The sequence below is a fragment of the Coregonus clupeaformis genome, unplaced genomic scaffold (assembly GCF_020615455.1).
Source record: "Coregonus clupeaformis isolate EN_2021a unplaced genomic scaffold, ASM2061545v1 scaf3523, whole genome shotgun sequence".
Classification (NCBI taxonomy): Eukaryota; Metazoa; Chordata; class Actinopteri; order Salmoniformes; family Salmonidae; genus Coregonus; species Coregonus clupeaformis.
The window spans coordinates 28,563-44,647 of NW_025536977.1; the positions used below are offsets into that span (position 1 = coordinate 28,563).

General features: G+C 47.3%; 2 protein-coding genes across 2 annotated transcripts in view; both read right to left on the reverse strand.

Moving 5' to 3' along the window:
• Positions 1–6,487, reverse strand: part of LOC123490157 (E3 ubiquitin-protein ligase RBBP6-like) — a gene marked incomplete at its 3' end in the record, with an annotated part of 28,180 nt that extends 21,693 nt beyond the window's left edge. Inside the window, exons 1-2 of the mRNA XM_045220301.1 lie at positions 5,529–6,487; positions 4,460–4,559 (exon numbers count right to left, since the gene is read on the reverse strand). Of these exons, the coding sequence (XP_045076236.1) occupies positions 4,460–4,559; positions 5,529–5,694 (266 nt within the window). The remainder of the gene's footprint in view (positions 1–4,459; positions 4,560–5,528) is intronic.
• A 4,469-nt stretch (positions 6,488–10,956) lies between these two features.
• LOC123490156 (predicted GPI-anchored protein 58) lies at positions 10,957–11,838 on the reverse strand. The gene has a single exon (XM_045220299.1). It carries the CDS (start codon positions 11,836–11,838, stop codon positions 10,957–10,959), a length of 882 nt encoding a protein of 293 aa, XP_045076234.1.
• Between the last annotated feature and the right edge of the window lie 4,247 nt (positions 11,839–16,085).

Sequence of the window (16,085 nt, forward strand, 5' to 3'; positions counted from 1 at the left end):
AAAATGCCAAAGGGGGGGTGAATACTTTCGCAAGCCACTGTATGTACAGCAATAGTTGTTGACTAGAACACATTATATACATACAAAACGGGTAAAACAGTATGTAAACATTATTAAAAGTGACCAATGTTCCATTATTAAAAGTGACCAGTGATTCCATGTCTATGTACATAGGGCAGCAGCCTCTAAGGTGCAGGGTTGAGTAACCGGGTGGTGGCCGGCTAGCGACAGTGACTAAGTTCAGGGCAGGGTACTGGGTGGAGGCCGGCTAGCGACAGTGACTAAGTTCAGGGCAGGGTACTGGGTGGAGGCCGGCTAGTGACAGTGACTAAGTTCAGGACAGGGTACTGGGTGGAGGCCGGCTAGTAACAGTCTCTAAGGTTCTGGACAGAGTACTGGGTGGAGGCCGGCTAGTAACAGTCTCTAAGGTTCTGGGCAGAGTACTGGGTGGAGGCCGGCTAGTAACAGTCTCTAAGGTTCTGGGCAGAGTACTGGGTGGAGGCCGGCTAGTAACAGTCTCTAAGGTTCTGGACAGAGTACTGGGTGGAGGCCGGCTAGTAACAGTCTCTAAGGTTCTGGACAGAGTACTGGGTGGAGGCCGGCTAGTAACAGTCTCTAAGGTTCTGGACAGAGTACTGGGTGGAGGCCGGCTAGTAACAGTCTCTAAGGTTCTGGACAGAGTACTGGGTGGAGGCCGGCTAGTAACAGTCTCTAAGGTTCTGGACAGAGTACTGGGTGGAGGCCGGCTAGTAACAGTCTCTAAGGTTCTGGACAGAGTACTGGGTGGAGGCCGGCTAGTAACAGTCTCTAAGGTTCTGGACAGAGTACTGGGTGGAGGCCGGCTAGTAACAGTCTCTAAGGTTCTGGACAGAGTACTGGGTGGAGGCCGGCTAGTAACAGTCTCTAAGGTTCTGGACAGAGTACTGGGTGGAGGCCGGCTAGTAACAGTCTCTAAGGTTCTGGACAGAGTACTGGGTGGAGGCCGGCTAGTAACAGTCTCTAAGGTTCTGGACAGAGTACTGGGTGGAGGCCGGCTAGTAACAGTCTCTAAGGTTCTGGACAGAGTACTGGGTGGAGGCCGGCTAGTAACAGTCTCTAAGGTTCTGGACAGAGTACTGGGTGGAGGCCGGCTAGTAACAGTCTCTAAGGTTCTGGACAGAGTACTGGGTGGAGGCCGGCTAGTAACAGTCTCTAAGGTTCTGGACAGAGTACTGGGTGGAGGCCGGCTAGTAACAGTCTCTAAGGTTCTGGACAGAGTACTGGGTGGAGGCCGGCTAGTAACAGTCTCTAAGGTTCTGGACAGAGTACTGGGTGGAGGCCGGCTAGTAACAGTCTCTAAGGTTCTGGACAGAGTACTGGGTGGAGGCCGGCTAGTAACAGTCTCTAAGGTTCTGGACAGAGTACTGGGTGGAGGCCGGCTAGTAACAGTCTCTAAGGTTCTGGACAGAGTACTGGGTGGAGGCCGGCTAGTAACAGTCTCTAAGGTTCTGGACAGAGTACTGGGTGGAGGCCGGCTAGTAACAGTCTCTAAGGTTCTGGACAGAGTACTGGGTGGAGGCCGGCTAGTAACAGTCTCTAAGGTTCTGGACAGAGTACTGGGTGGAGGCCGGCTAGTAACAGTCTCTAAGGTTCTGGACAGAGTACTGGGTGGAGGCCGGCTAGTAACAGTCTCTAAGGTTCTGGACAGAGTACTGGGTGGAGGCCGGCTAGTAACAGTCTCTAAGGTTCTGGACAGAGTACTGGGTGGAGGCCGGCTAGTAACAGTCTCTAAGGTTCTGGACAGAGTACTGGGTGGAGGCCGGCTAGTAACAGTCTCTAAGGTTCTGGACAGAGTACTGGGTGGAGGCCGGCTAGTAACAGTCTCTAAGGTTCTGGACAGAGTACTGGGTGGAGGCCGGCTAGTAACAGTCTCTAAGGTTCTGGACAGAGTACTGGGTGGAGGCCGGCTAGTAACAGTCTCTAAGGTTCTGGACAGAGTACTGGGTGGAGGCCGGCTAGTAACAGTCTCTAAGGTTCTGGACAGAGTACTGGGTGGAGGCCGGCTAGTAACAGTCTCTAAGGTTCTGGACAGAGTACTGGGTGGAGGCCGGCTAGTAACAGTCTCTAAGGTTCTGGACAGGGTACTGGGTGGAGGCCGGCTAGTAACAGTCTCTAAGGTTCTGGACAGAGTACTGGGTGGAGGCCGGCTAGTAACAGTCTCTAAGGTTCTGGACAGAGTACTGGGTGGAGGCCGGCTAGTAACAGTCTCTAAGGTTCTGGACAGGGTACTGGGTGGAGGCCGGCTAGTAACAGTCTCTAAGGTTCTGGACAGAGTACTGGGTGGAGGCCGGCTAGTAACAGTCTCTAAGGTTCTGGACAGAGTACTGGGTGGAGGCCGGCTAGTAACAGTCTCTAAGGTTCTGGACAGGGTACTGGGTGGAGGCCGGCTAGTGACAGTCTCTAAGGTTCTGGACAGAGTACTGGGTGGAGGCCGGCTAGTGACAGTCTCTAAGGTTCTGGACAGAGTACTGGGTGGAGGCCGGCTAGTAACAGTCTCTAAGGTTCTGGACAGAGTACTGGGTGGAGGCCGGCTAGTAACAGTCTCTAAGGTTCTGGACAGGGTACTGGGTGGAGGCCGGCTAGTAACAGTCTCTAAGGTTCTGGACAGAGTACTGGGTGGAGGCCGGCTAGTAACAGTCTCTAAGGTTCTGGACAGGGTACTGGGTGGAGGCCGGCTAGTAACAGTCTCTAAGGTTCTGGACAGGGTACTGGGTGGAGGCCGGCTAGTAACAGTCTCTAAGGTTCTGGACAGGGTACTGGGTGGAGGCCGGCTAGTAACAGTCTCTAAGGTTCTGGACAGAGTACTGGGTGGAGGCCGGCTAGTAACAGTCTCTAAGGTTCTGGACAGAGTACTGGGTGGAGGCCGGCTAGTAACAGTCTCTAAGGTTCTGGACAGAGTACTGGGTGGAGGCCGGCTAGTGACAGTCTCTAAGGTTCTGGACAGAGTACTGGGTGGAGGCCGGCTAGTAACAGTCTCTAAGGTTCTGGACAGAGTACTGGGTGGAGGCCGGCTAGTGACAGTCTCTAAGGTTCTGGACAGAGTACTGGGTGGAGGCCGGCTAGTAACAGTCTCTAAGGTTCTGGACAGAGTACTGGGTGGAGGCCGGCTAGTGATGGCCGGCTATTTAACAGTCTGATGGCGTTGAGATAGAAGCAGTTTTTTTAGTCTCTCAGTCCCAGCTTTGATGCACCTGTACTGGCTTCATCTTCTGGATGATAGCAGGCCGTGGCTCTGGTGGCTTCTCGGCCTTCCTGTGACACCGGGTGCTGAAGATGTCCTGGAGGGCGGGCAGTGTGCCAACACTCTGGAGAGCCCTGCGGTTATGGACGGTGCAGTTTGCCGTACCAGGCGGTGATACAGCCTTGACTCCACATTCTCTCTGTACTGACGTTTTGCCTGCAGGCAATGTGTTGATAGAACTCGGTAGTGTTTTCCTCAGATTTGCTTTATTAAAGTCCCCAGGTACAATAAATGCGGCCTCAGGATATGAGGTTTCCAGTTTGCACAAAGTCCAGTACTGTTTTGCAGTTTTAGTTTAGTGCTTTATTGCAAACAGGATGCATGTTTTAAATATTTGTATTCTGTACAGGCTTTCTTCTTTTCACTCTGTCATTTAGGTTAGCATTGTGGAGTAACTACAATGTTGTTGACCCATCCTCAGTTCTATCACAGCCATTAAACTAACTGTTTTAAAGTCACCATTTACCTCGTGGTAGAAATCCCTGAGCGGTTTCCTTCCTCTCCGGCAACTGAGTTAGGAAGGACGCCTGTATCTTTGTAGTGACTGGGTGTCCTTACACAAGGGATATTCAATGTCAAGGCCCTTCTCCCCGATTGCTCAGTTTGGCCGGGAGGCCAGCTCTAGCAAGAGTCTTGGTGGTTTCCAAACTTCTTCCATTTAAGAACGATGGAGGCCACTGTGTTCTTGGGGACCTTCAATGCTGCAGAAATGTTTTGCTACCCTTCCCCAGATCTGTGCCTCGACACAATCCTGTCTCGGAGCTCTACGGACAATTCGCCTTCGACCTCCTGGCTTGGTTTTTGCTCTGACATGCACTGTCAACTGTGGGACCTTATATAGACAGGAGTGTGCCTTTCCAAATCATGTCAAATCAATTGAATTTACCACAATCAAGTTCTAGAAACAGCTCAAGGATGATCAATGGAAACAGGATTCACCTGAGCTCAATTTCAAGTGTCTGAATCATTATGTAAATATGGTATCTGTTTTTTTATTTTCAATAAATTTGCTAACATTTCTAAAAACCTGTTTTCGCTTTGTCATTATGTGGTATTGAGTGTAGATTGATAAAGATTTGTATTTTATTTAATCCATTTTAGAATAAGGCTGTAACGTTAAAATGTGGAAAAAGGGAAGGGGGTCTGAATATTTTCAGAATGCACTGTATATGTACTTACACGTTATATATCTTGCTTGTGGCCTTGACTCCTCCGATGGGTATTCTTCTGATGATGACAGAGGAGTTCTTGGGGATGAGGGCCTCCTCGTCTTTGTATTCTACAGATCAGAGACAAGGGAATTACTGGTCTGTCTGTTGACAGGGCTAGATATCTAGTTCCCTGGGTACTATCCTATAGACCTAAAGTCACGTCAAAGTCGGCTCTTCCCGAATAGTTGACGTGCAAATATAAATAAATCCATCTGGATCTATCAAATTCAATTTACATATCACTTTTTACATCCATGGCTGTCTGGAAGTGCTTTTAAAGTACCCTTGCCTCAACCCCAAAAAGCAAGCGGTTCAACATAGTGGTTCACACAATATCAATTAATTTCCCTTCAATCTAACGGCTCAAACACATCGACCGCTCTATTCAAGCCCTGTCAAAAATAGATAGGGCCCCTTAGAACAGTAACAACAGTGGCTGTCTGGCTGTCAAGACTTCTTCATTCGAAATGGATCCCGACAGTGCTTATTGATCTCTTGGTTGACACTAGCTCACCTAACGTTAGCTTTCGTCCAGGCCGTTACGTGCAGCTTCCCGAGCGATCAGCATCAGCAAACCGCACTGAACTTGAGCTATAGCTCGTCAACCAACTTGCTAGCTAAGCTACAAAGCTAGCTAGCTGTCATCAAGGTTGACGCAGCACTCTGGTTAGTAAGAAAGTCACTAGCTAGCAGTAACAGGACAGTCAAGCACACACGTGTTTGTCTGATAAAGTGATGGTGGATCAGGACTACAGCGTTAGAAGACACTCCAAACACGAAGAACTCAGTAACATCACACATTTCATCGAAGTTTTAATGCCTGATTCGGGGCTTGCCATCCCATTAACTAATTTGTTTTTAGCGAAAAACTAGCTAACGGCTAACGTTAGCGAATAGCTAGTTAGCAAGCTACCGGTAGCTAGCTATAAGTCGCAACAGCTGTCGGCAGCTTTGACAGCCCAAGTGGTTAGCTACCTTCATTAGCTAGTTAGATACAGATATCTTCTTAAAACCAGAGATCATAAAGTACTTCTTACCTTCTTTAGTTTGGGCGTTGGTGATTTGTAGCCCGCAGTCGACAGCTTTGAGTCTCTCCCGACCCATGATCTGTCGTTTCAGATCGGCTAGAGTGATGTTCAGGCCATCGAAAGTGACCGTGTCGTAGTTGAGTTTAGATGAGAACTTATAATGCACACAAGACATTATGGAAAGGAAAAAGGCACAACGGTAGCTAAGATGTCCCCCCCGACGGAAAACTGATCATATGGGGTTGACTAGCCCGATAAGCAAGCTGTCAAATGTTACAGAGCAAGTGAATTGAAGTAGCTGAGCTCGGTGGCTAACGTTAGTATCCAACGCGTCGAGGGAAACAGTTGATGTTGATTGTGAGTCGTTAGTTGACTGAAATCACTTCTTTAGAGTCTTGGACCGTGGCAACTGGCCCAAAACAACACACCGCCTTCCAGAAGCATAGTGTAAAACGTTTCCTTTCCTTTGACAGGTACTTCAAGACATAATAAAATAAACACAATGTGTCCGAAGCCAAGGTAGGAAATTAACACTACAGTCCTTGCGTCCTTATTGTCCAAAACAAAATAAATGCGATCACTCAAGAGAATCAATGAGTTTGAAAATACACAAGTCTAAACGAACATAGCAAGCACGACGATATGTCTAACTAATTTATTCACAGTATAAATGGCAGCTAAGTAGTTAATTATGACAGAAAATAAAGAAAAATAAGTTTGGCCTCCTCGTAAAGCTAACGTAGCTAACAGTTAGCTTGCTGCTAGTTTTATACCAAAACAAAAAACCTAACTAAAAACGCTGTCAACCCAAATTACATGAAGGCATTAACCGGATACTACAACAAAAAACGGTAACATTTCAAGAAAATAGTCATTTAATTCCACGCAAATATCTAGACAATGTTTTTATTCCTTTCCATTTTGAAGTTGCTAGCCGGTTAGGTTCGTTGACAGAAATCAGCGTCGACTTCCACAGAGGAGCTAGCTGTCATTTGGTCGGCCTTTCTACGCAGGCGCAAAAGGAAAGGGCCACGTTCAGAGCGTCAGTCTCTCTTGTCTTTTCTGCGCAGGCGCAAAGGAAAGGGCCACGTTCAGAGCGTCAGTCTCTTTGCTTGTGCGCCAGTCGACTGATGATGCAATCCAACATTTTTCCAGACTTTTTCAATGAACAGGTGCAAGAATATCCATTTACCACTGAGAAGAATAGCTACATGTTTTTACTGCATCATTTTGGCCAAGTAGTATGAGAATTTGTGTAGATTTTGTGTAGCATAACCTCTTGATATTTTGGGTAATATTGCCAATTCATCAACACAAGAATGCCGTTAACGTATAACTAAATATTGGTGATTGTATAGCCTGCCATAAGAAATGAGTCATGTTGCAGTCCCTAATAAAAAAAATGTAATCTAAATTCACCAGTAGAGAGCGCTCTAAAACCATGTATGATAAATGTTCTAAACGAGATTCCTCCTCGATTTAACATCTATTATTTTCTCTTGTGGAATTATCTCTGTCAGGTGGGCGTGTCTACAGTAAAACACCTGCGCAGCACGTGTCTTATGACGCGCCTATTATTGGCCTTCTGATGATGTTTGCTGAGGAGAGAAGTTGGCACCTTGTCAGGGTGGGTGGTGGAACCATGAGAAAAGGACATCATTTGGCCGTTTTACGTCTTTGTGACATATTTTTTAGTAGGCAGGCTATGACATAAACAATACAGCTGCAGTTGCCTTTCACATTTATTATCCTCCTCCTCCTCCTCCTCCTCCTCATTTATCCTCCTCCTCCTCCTCCTCCTCCTCATTTATTACCCTCCTCCTCCTCCTCCTCCTCATTTATTATCCTCCTCCTCCTCCTCATTTATTACCCTCCTCCTCCTCATTTATTATCCTCCTCCTCCTCCTCCTCCTCCTCCTCATTTATTACCCTCCTCCTCCTCATTTATTATCCTCCTCCTCATTTATTATCCTCCTCCTCCTCATTTATTATCCTCCTCCTCCTCATTTATTATCCTCCTCCTCCTCATTTATTATCCTTCTCCTCCTCATGTATTATCCTCCTCCTCATTTATTATCCTCCTCCTCCTCATTTATTATCCTCCTCCTCCTCATTTATTATCCTCCTCCTCATTTATTATCCTCCTCCTCCTCATTTATTATCCTCCTCCTAATTTATTTTCCTCCTCCTCATTTTTATCCTCATCCTCCTCATTTATTATCCTCCTCCTCCTCCTCCTCATTTATTATCCTCCTCCTCCTCATTTATTATCCTCCTCCTCATTTATTATCCTCCTCCTCATTTATTATCCTCCTCCTCCTCCTCCTCATTTATTATCCTCCTCCTCCTCATTTATTATCCTCCTCCTCCTCCTGATTTATTATCCTCCTCCTCCTCCTGATTTATTATCCTCCTCCTCCTCATTTATTATCCTCCTCCTCATTTATTATCCTCCTCCTCCTCATTTATCCTCCTCCTCCTCATTTATTATCCTCCTCCTCCTCATTTATTATCCTCCTCCTCATTTATTATCCTCCTCCTCCTCCTCCTCTTCCTCCTCCTCCTCCTCCTCCTCCTCCTCCATATTGATGATGTATCTTGATGACATATTTATCAGTATCATTCTTCTGTGTCTTGTGATAAATGTGGGCCAGGGGTGTGTGTGTGTGTGTGTGTGTGTGTGTGTGTGTGTGTGTGTGTGTGTGTGTGTGTGTGTGTGTGTGTGAATAGAGTGGGCTGTGTGTGTGTGTGTTATAATGTATGCATGATGTTACATGCATGAAAGCAGCTTAGCTTGCAGTCTCCTAGGCATCGGCCTTTGATGTTTCCGGATGATACAGAAAGCTGTCATCTAGAAGGCTGTCATACTTTCATAGTGGGCTGCAGGACTGGTGTGTGTGTGTGTGTGCGTGCACGGTTGTGTAACAAATAATCTCATTTTTCCCTCACCTTTCCTTCATTCCTCCTGATCTGGAACCCTACTCAGTCCTTTATTATCTCTGTGGTTTTTGAAGAAGCAGGAAAGGAAGGTATCAAGAGAAGGAAGCAAAGGAAGGAGAGCAGGTTAGAGAGTATATTGAGATGCAGCCGTATTGTGCAGTCTCTGTTCAGGGTTGTTCTTCAGAGGCTGTGTCTCTGCTAGTTTGTAGGGACACTGCCACAGGCGCTCACTGCATCTCCTGTGTGTGTGTGTGTGTGTTTCGGGGGGGGCGGTGTTCTGTATGTATGCCTCTGTCTGCATCAGCGAGTGTCTACGTGTGCGGCTGTGTGTGTGTGTCAATGTGCATCTGCATACATTTGTGTGTGTGTGTGTGAGCATCTGTGTGTGTGTGTGTGTGTGTGTGTGTGTGTGTGTGTGTGTGTGAGTGAGTGAGTGCACTGCCACAGGCATTCACTCATATTTCTGCCTGTTCTGTAGACACGATGATGTCACAGGGAAGTTTGAGGATGTGTTTACTGAAGGAAAAGATCTCATTGGCTGCAGAGACAGAGAGAAAAGAGCCTGAGAGAGAGCTGGAGAAAAGGACAGAGAGAGAGGGATGGAGACAGACAGAGAGAGAGGGATGGAGACAGACAGAGAGAGCTGGATGGAGACAGACAGAGAGAGATGGATGGAGACAGACAGAGAGAGAGGGATGGAGAAAGACAGAGAGAGCTGGATGGAGACAGACAGAGAGAGAGGGATGAAGACAGACAGAGAGAGAAGAGAGAGAGAGAGAGAGAGAGAGAGAGAGAGAGAGAGAGAGAGGGATGGAGACAGACAGACAGAGAGAGAGGGATGGAGACAGACAGAGAGAGAGGGATGGAGACAGACAGAGAGAGAGGGATGGAGACAGACAGAGAGAGAGGGAGGGATGGAGACAGACAGAGAGAGAGAGAGGGATGGAGACAGACAGAGAGAGAGGGATGGAGACAGACAGAGAGAGAGGGATGGAGACAGACAGAGAGAGAGGGATGGAGACAGACAGAGAGAGAGAGAGGGATGGAGACAGACAGAGAGAGAGAGAGGGATGGAGACAGACAGAGAGAGAGAGAGGGATGGAGTCAGACAGAGAAAGATGGATGGAGACAGACAGAGAGAGAGGGATGGAGACAGACAGAGAGGGATGGATGGAGACAGACAGAGAGAGAGAGATGGATGGAGACAGACAGAGAGAGAGAGATGGATGGAGACAGACAGAGAGAGAGAGATGGATGGAGACAGACAGAGAAAGATGGATGGAGACAGACAGAGAGAGAGAGAGGGATGGAGACAGGCAGAGAGAGAGAGATGGAGACAGACAGAGAGAGAGAGATGGAGACAGACAGAGAGAGAGAGGGGGATAGAGACAGAAAGAGAGAAAGAGATTGAGACAGACAGACAGACAGACAGACAGACAGAGAGAGAGAGATGGATGGAGACAGACAGAGAGAGAGAGATGGAGACAGACAGAGAGAGAGGGATGGAGACAGACATAGAGAGAGAGATGGATGGAGACAGACAGAGAAAGATGGATGGAGACAGACAGACAGACAGACAGACAGACAGACAGACAGACAGAGAGGGATGGAGACAGACAGAGATGGATGGAGAAAGACAGACAGAGAGAGAGAGAGGGATGGAGACAGACAGAGAGAGAGGGATGGAGACAGACAGAGAGAGAGGGATGGAGACAGACAGACAGAGAGAGAGAGAGAGGAATGGAGACAGACAGAGAGAGAGAGAGAGAGAGAGAGGAATGGAGACAGACAGACATTGGTGTGGCTGGCTTCCGGGTTAAGTGGGCGGGTGTTAAGAAGCGCGGTTTGGCGGGTCACGTTTCGGAGGACGCATGACTTGACCTTCGCCTCTCCCGAGCCCGTTGGTCGGAGGAAGCATGACTTGACCTTCGCCTCTCCCGAGCCCGTTGGTCGGAGGACGCATGACTTGACCTTCACCTCTCCCGAGCCCTTTGGGGAGTTGTAGTGATGAGACCAGATCGTAATTGGATATGACGAAATTGGGGAGAAAAAGGGGGTAAAAAAAAAACGTACTGCAGATAAAGTGCTACTCACATTGGCACACTGCTTCGAAGTTAGCTGCTAATCGATTTCAACGCATGCCTCGGATCTCCAGGGTATCCAAAGTAGCCATCACTACACTGGGCTTAGACTGCTGTTCCAAGGAGCCTACAGTTGGATCAGACATAAAAACAGAGTCTCGTCTCCGTACAGCAGGTCAGATCACTAGTGTCTAGGTCTATAGGCTGCTACCTTTATGGAAGAAGAGGGGTTTTTAGCTTGTGTCTGTCAGGAGTGATGTGTTGTCATGCTTGCTATGTAAATCACTACTGGTTTTAGTAGACATCTCAATAGCAATCAAGTGGTAAAACCAGTAGGTAGATATTGTTGTGTAGTAATGTTGAGTAGTAATTCAGTAGTACTTTTGCGTGCAATAGGCCTACTGAACGCAATACTGTCAGGGACACCACTGGGCTGGCTGGGATGAGGCTAGGACACCACTGGGCTGGCTGGGATGAGGCTGGGATGAGGCTGGGCCACCACTGGGCTGGCTGGGATGAGGCTGGGATGAGGCTGGGCCACCACTGGGCTGGCTGGGATGAGGCTGGGCCACCACTGGGCTGGCTGGGATGAGGCTGGGCCACCACTGGGCTGGCTGGGATGAGGCTGGGATGAGGCTGGGCCACCACTGGGCTGGCTGGGATGAGGCTGGAATGAGGCTGGGCCACCACTGGGCTGGCTGGGATGAGGCTGGGCCACCACTGGGCTGGCTGGGATGAGGCTGGGATGAGGCTGGGCCACCACTGGGCTGGCTGGGATGAGGCTGGGATGAGGCTGGGCCACCACTGGGCTGGCTGGGATGAGGCTGGGACACCACTGCGCTGGCTGGGATGAGGCTGGGATGAGGCTGGGCCACCACTGGGCTGGCTGGGATGAGGCTGGGATGAGGCTGGGCCACCACTGGGCTGGCTGGGATGAGGCTGGAATGAGGCTGGGCCACCACTGGGCTGGCTGGGATGAGGCTGGGATGAGGCTGGGCCACCACTGGGCTGGCTGGGATGAGGCTGGGCCACCACTGGGCTGGCTGGGATGAGGCTGGGATGAGGCTGGGCCACCACTGGGCTGGCTGGGATGAGGCTGGGATGAGGCTGGGCCACCACTGGGCTGGCTGGGATGAGGCTAGGATGAGGCTGGGCCACCACTGGGCTGGCTGGGATGAGGCTGGGATGAGGCTGGGCCACCACTGGGCTGGCTGGGATGAGGCTGGGATGAGGCTAGGCCACCACTGGGCTGGCTGGGATGAGGCTGGGCCACCAGAAAACGTGTGTTGAGTCAGCATTTGCCACAGCACCTTTCCCCAAAAATGTATCTATGCAAACCGTTAAAAAGAGAGGGCAAAGTGCTGTTTTTTAGAGCGATTTGCCTCATGATTTGTCAACCTCTGTCCATCACATGGGAGTGCTGCTGCAGGCTCTTCGCGTGTCACGCGGGCCGGCCCAAAACTCCAGGCGCTCCACTTTCCCTCCGCCATTTTGTTTAAGTCATTTCAGTGGTAATGAGTGATACACTATTTGTGAACACTACATATTTCCTACTCAAATCTCTCTACATCATTCTTCCTTTAAAGGAACCCAAAACTGATCTTTAGTCTTTCATTAGTCCGTTGTTGATATAGTCCCAAAATGGTTTACATGTCAGCAATCAAGTTTTCAAGATATATAACTTTTTTTTTAAAATACAGCCGGTATGATGTGTTTTGCATCAAATGATGCTGCGTTTCGTTTTAACACAACACAATGATGCTAACAACTTACCTACACTTTGATCTGTGTGTGTGCCATTGAGTACAGAGATAGAGATAGAGAGAAACGATATAAGTTAAATGACTATAAGTTCAAAACAACCACCCAATTGTGTTCTCTCGTAGTTAGGCAAGCAGAAGTGTAAACGTTGAAACCAATAATAACAGGAGACCGGTTTTCAAAAACAGATGTCCCCACACAGGGAAGGGGGGAGTGAGAGGCTGGCAGAATATTGTGAGAACAGCGATAACTATGTATGGGAGGGAATAGTGACAAAATGGAGCCTACCTGAGCAAGGAGTAGCCTATGATAAGAATGTGTGTGTGTGTGTGTGTGTGTGTGTGTGTGTGTGTGTGTGTGTGTGTGTGTGTGTGTGTGTGTGTGTGTGTGTGTGTGTGTGTGTGTGTGTGTGTGTGTGTGTGTGTGTGTGTGTGTGTGTGTGTGAGTATAAAGAGACTGTGCACCCATTTTGGGGCAGAGCTCTCATGAATAAAAGAGTGATCTAATGCGGAAATGGGACTTTGTTTGATATATTATTAACTAGAGCCTTACAACCTCTGGGAATTATTCAAAGCTGGAGAAGTAGTTGATTTCAACCGTTGAGTTAACAATATTCTCGTGACAGATGTCACAGATCGTCAGCCAACTCTCTGATGCTGCGCGAACACAGCCGAACACTGGCACACGCCGAACACACACGCACACACACATTAACACACACCGAACACACACGCACACACACATTAACACACACGCACACACACATTAACACACACGCCGAACACACACACACATTAACACACACGCACACACACATTAACACACACGCACACACACATTAACACACACGCCGAACACACACACGCACACACACATTACAGTTTTTCTCAGTCGCTTTGGTGCATTTCTTAGATCAAAAGTGCAATTCTTGATACTACTTGTACAAATTCCAAATCATCTAGTCACTTGTGCACATCATTAAAGCAATTTCTTATTCCTTTGAACAAATTGCAATTGATTTTGTACATATTGCAATTGATAATGTACAAGTGTCAGCTTTTTTCCACATTTTCAATTGCTCATGTCATGTTGATCAAAATATAGTAGATGGTTCTCTGTTGAATAGTCTTACCCCTCAAAACATCTAGGCATTAGTTCCTTGCATAAGCCATTACATGCAAAATTGTTGAACTATTTGTCATAAACTGTCAAGCATAGTTTTACACATTTCTATTAGACCTTTTGTACAAAACGTAAATTGCTGAATCGTGCAGGTGAAATTAACCCTCACTCATGAAGGAATGTAAAGTGTTAGTTCAACCAACAATCAACCAGTTGTCTAAATTGCTCAAAGGTGCATCTCATGAAGAATCAATTGGCAAGCATATATAGACAGACCACAACACAGAGTTGCAATTTTCCAATAATGGATGGACCAGGAAACGAACAGGGTCAACAGCCAAGAGGAGGAAGAAGAGGAGCAAGGATGCGTGGTGGAAGGCAAAACAGAGGAAGAGGCAGAAGAGGACATAGGCGCATATCTGATGACATAAGGGCCACTATTGTAGACCATGTTGTCAATCATGGCCTTACAATGGCTGAGGCGGGTCGAAGGGTGCAGCCGAATATTGGGAGATCAACCGTGTCCTCAATAGTACAAACGTTTCGAAGAGAGAACAGGTATGTCCACCAATGTACAGTGCACTGTTACTGTATATAAGCAGTATACTGTATACTTCCTACAATGCTTCATATTACAGTAGTCCACTTGTATTTCACAGCATACAGAAATATACTCTATACAGATACATACTCGGGGTCGGCAGGTAGCTTAGTGGGTAAGAGCGTTGTGCCAGTAACCGAAAGGTCGCTGGTTCTAATCCCTGAGCCGACTAGGTGAAAAATCTGTCGATGTGCCCTTAAGCAAGGCACTTAACCCTAATTGCTCCTGTAAGTCGCTCTGGATAAGAGCGTCTGCTAAATGACTAAAAAAAAAAAAAAAAATACTGCACCTTACATGCACCCACCTGTATGTTTTACAGTAAAATGTGTGTTCGCATAGTTTTTGTCTATGTGAAAGTGTGCGATGCATCACTGCATTTTTCCACACATAGGACTGCAAGATTACCTCAAACCGGTGGCAGAGGACGCCTTTTCACACCTCAACAGGAGGAGGCTATTTGCACCATGGTCCGAGCAAACAATGCCATGAGACTCAGGGAAATACAAAGGACCATTATAGAAGACAACGATGTCTTTGAAAACATCCATACGGTTAGCATCTCAACCATCGACAGGGTGCTGCATAGAAACCAGATGAGTATGAAACAGCTGTACCGTGTACCATTCCAAAGGAATGAGGACAGGAGTTAAGGAGCTACGGTACCAGTATGTACAGGTAAAACATATATCTATGTAACTACTTTACAGCAACATTTTATAGTGTTACATAGTACAGTAAGCATAAACTGCACACATTTCCATTGCTGTGGAAGGAACATGCAATATATGTACATTTTATGTCACTCTTCCTTACCAAAACAAATTCAACTGTGTGTTCTGGGATATAGCGTATAATGGAGTTGGAATCAAGTGAACCCTCTCACAACTTTGTATACGTGGATGAGGCTGGCTTCAACCTGACCAAATGCAGAAGGCGGGGTCGGAATATCATCGGTCACAGAGCTACTGTGGATTTGCCAGGCCAACGGGGAGGAAATATCACCATGTGTGCTGCTATTTCGGAGCATGGTGTCCTAACCCATATCCCCCCTTTTAGGGCCATACAACACCCAGCATCTACTCAACTTTTTAGAGACTCTCTACAGGGCTCTCATCCCTGATGATGAGAGGGGTCTGTTTAGAGAGGATTTGCCAAAGTATGTGGTCATTTGTGATAATGTGAGTTTCCATCGATCAAACATCATAAGGCAATGGTTTGTGACCCACCGAGGATGCTCATAGAATTCCTCCCACCTTATTCACCATTCCTTAACCCAATTGAGGAGTTCTTTTTCAGCATGAAGGTGGAAAGGGGAGTACGATCGTCAGCCACACACACAGATGACCCTGCTGGCTGCAATGGATGCAGCATGTGAGGACACCACAGTAGACGCCTGCAGAGGATGGATAAGGCATTCCAAAAGATTCTTTCCACGTTGCATTGGAAGGGAAAATATCCGGTGTGATGTGGATGAGAATATGTGGGCTGACAGACAGGAACGTCTGGATGTGTAGAGACAGCACTAGAACAGTGCTGTGGGCAAAGTTGTGCCTTAGGGTGGTTTCCTGTGTTTCTTTCTAATTTAGTTTTTTTCCTTTGTGCCCCTTGGGTTGTCCAGTCTCTTTCAATCAATAACCCACATACAGTAATATGTAAATAGTACTGTTGAAATTGATATATGCCATAGAAGTGCAGCCTTGTGCATTTTCAATACAGTAACTGTCATCCAAACTGTAGCCTAAGTTTACATCAGGTAATACTGTCAAAGTACACAGTTCCATTGACAACATGCCTAAACATTTTGACAACCTTGTTCGTGAACAATGACTCAATGACTTATCATTCTGATGACACTGACATGATCATTGGCATGAATATTTACTTTTGAGAGATGTACTAAGGATTTTTAGTGACTGACTAGCTTTAGAAACATATCTATTGTATATTGCAGTTTGTACAAATTGTTCTGAGAAATGCACTTATTATTTTGCACATGTTAGGGATGATGGAAAAATGCACCAAAGCGACTGAGAAAAACTGTAACACACGCGAGCACACACA

Coding starts and splice junctions, on each gene's coding strand:
- LOC123490156 (XM_045220299.1), bottom strand. CDS start 11,838: ATGCTGACTCAACACACGTTTTCTGGTGGCCCAGCCTCATCCCAGCCA.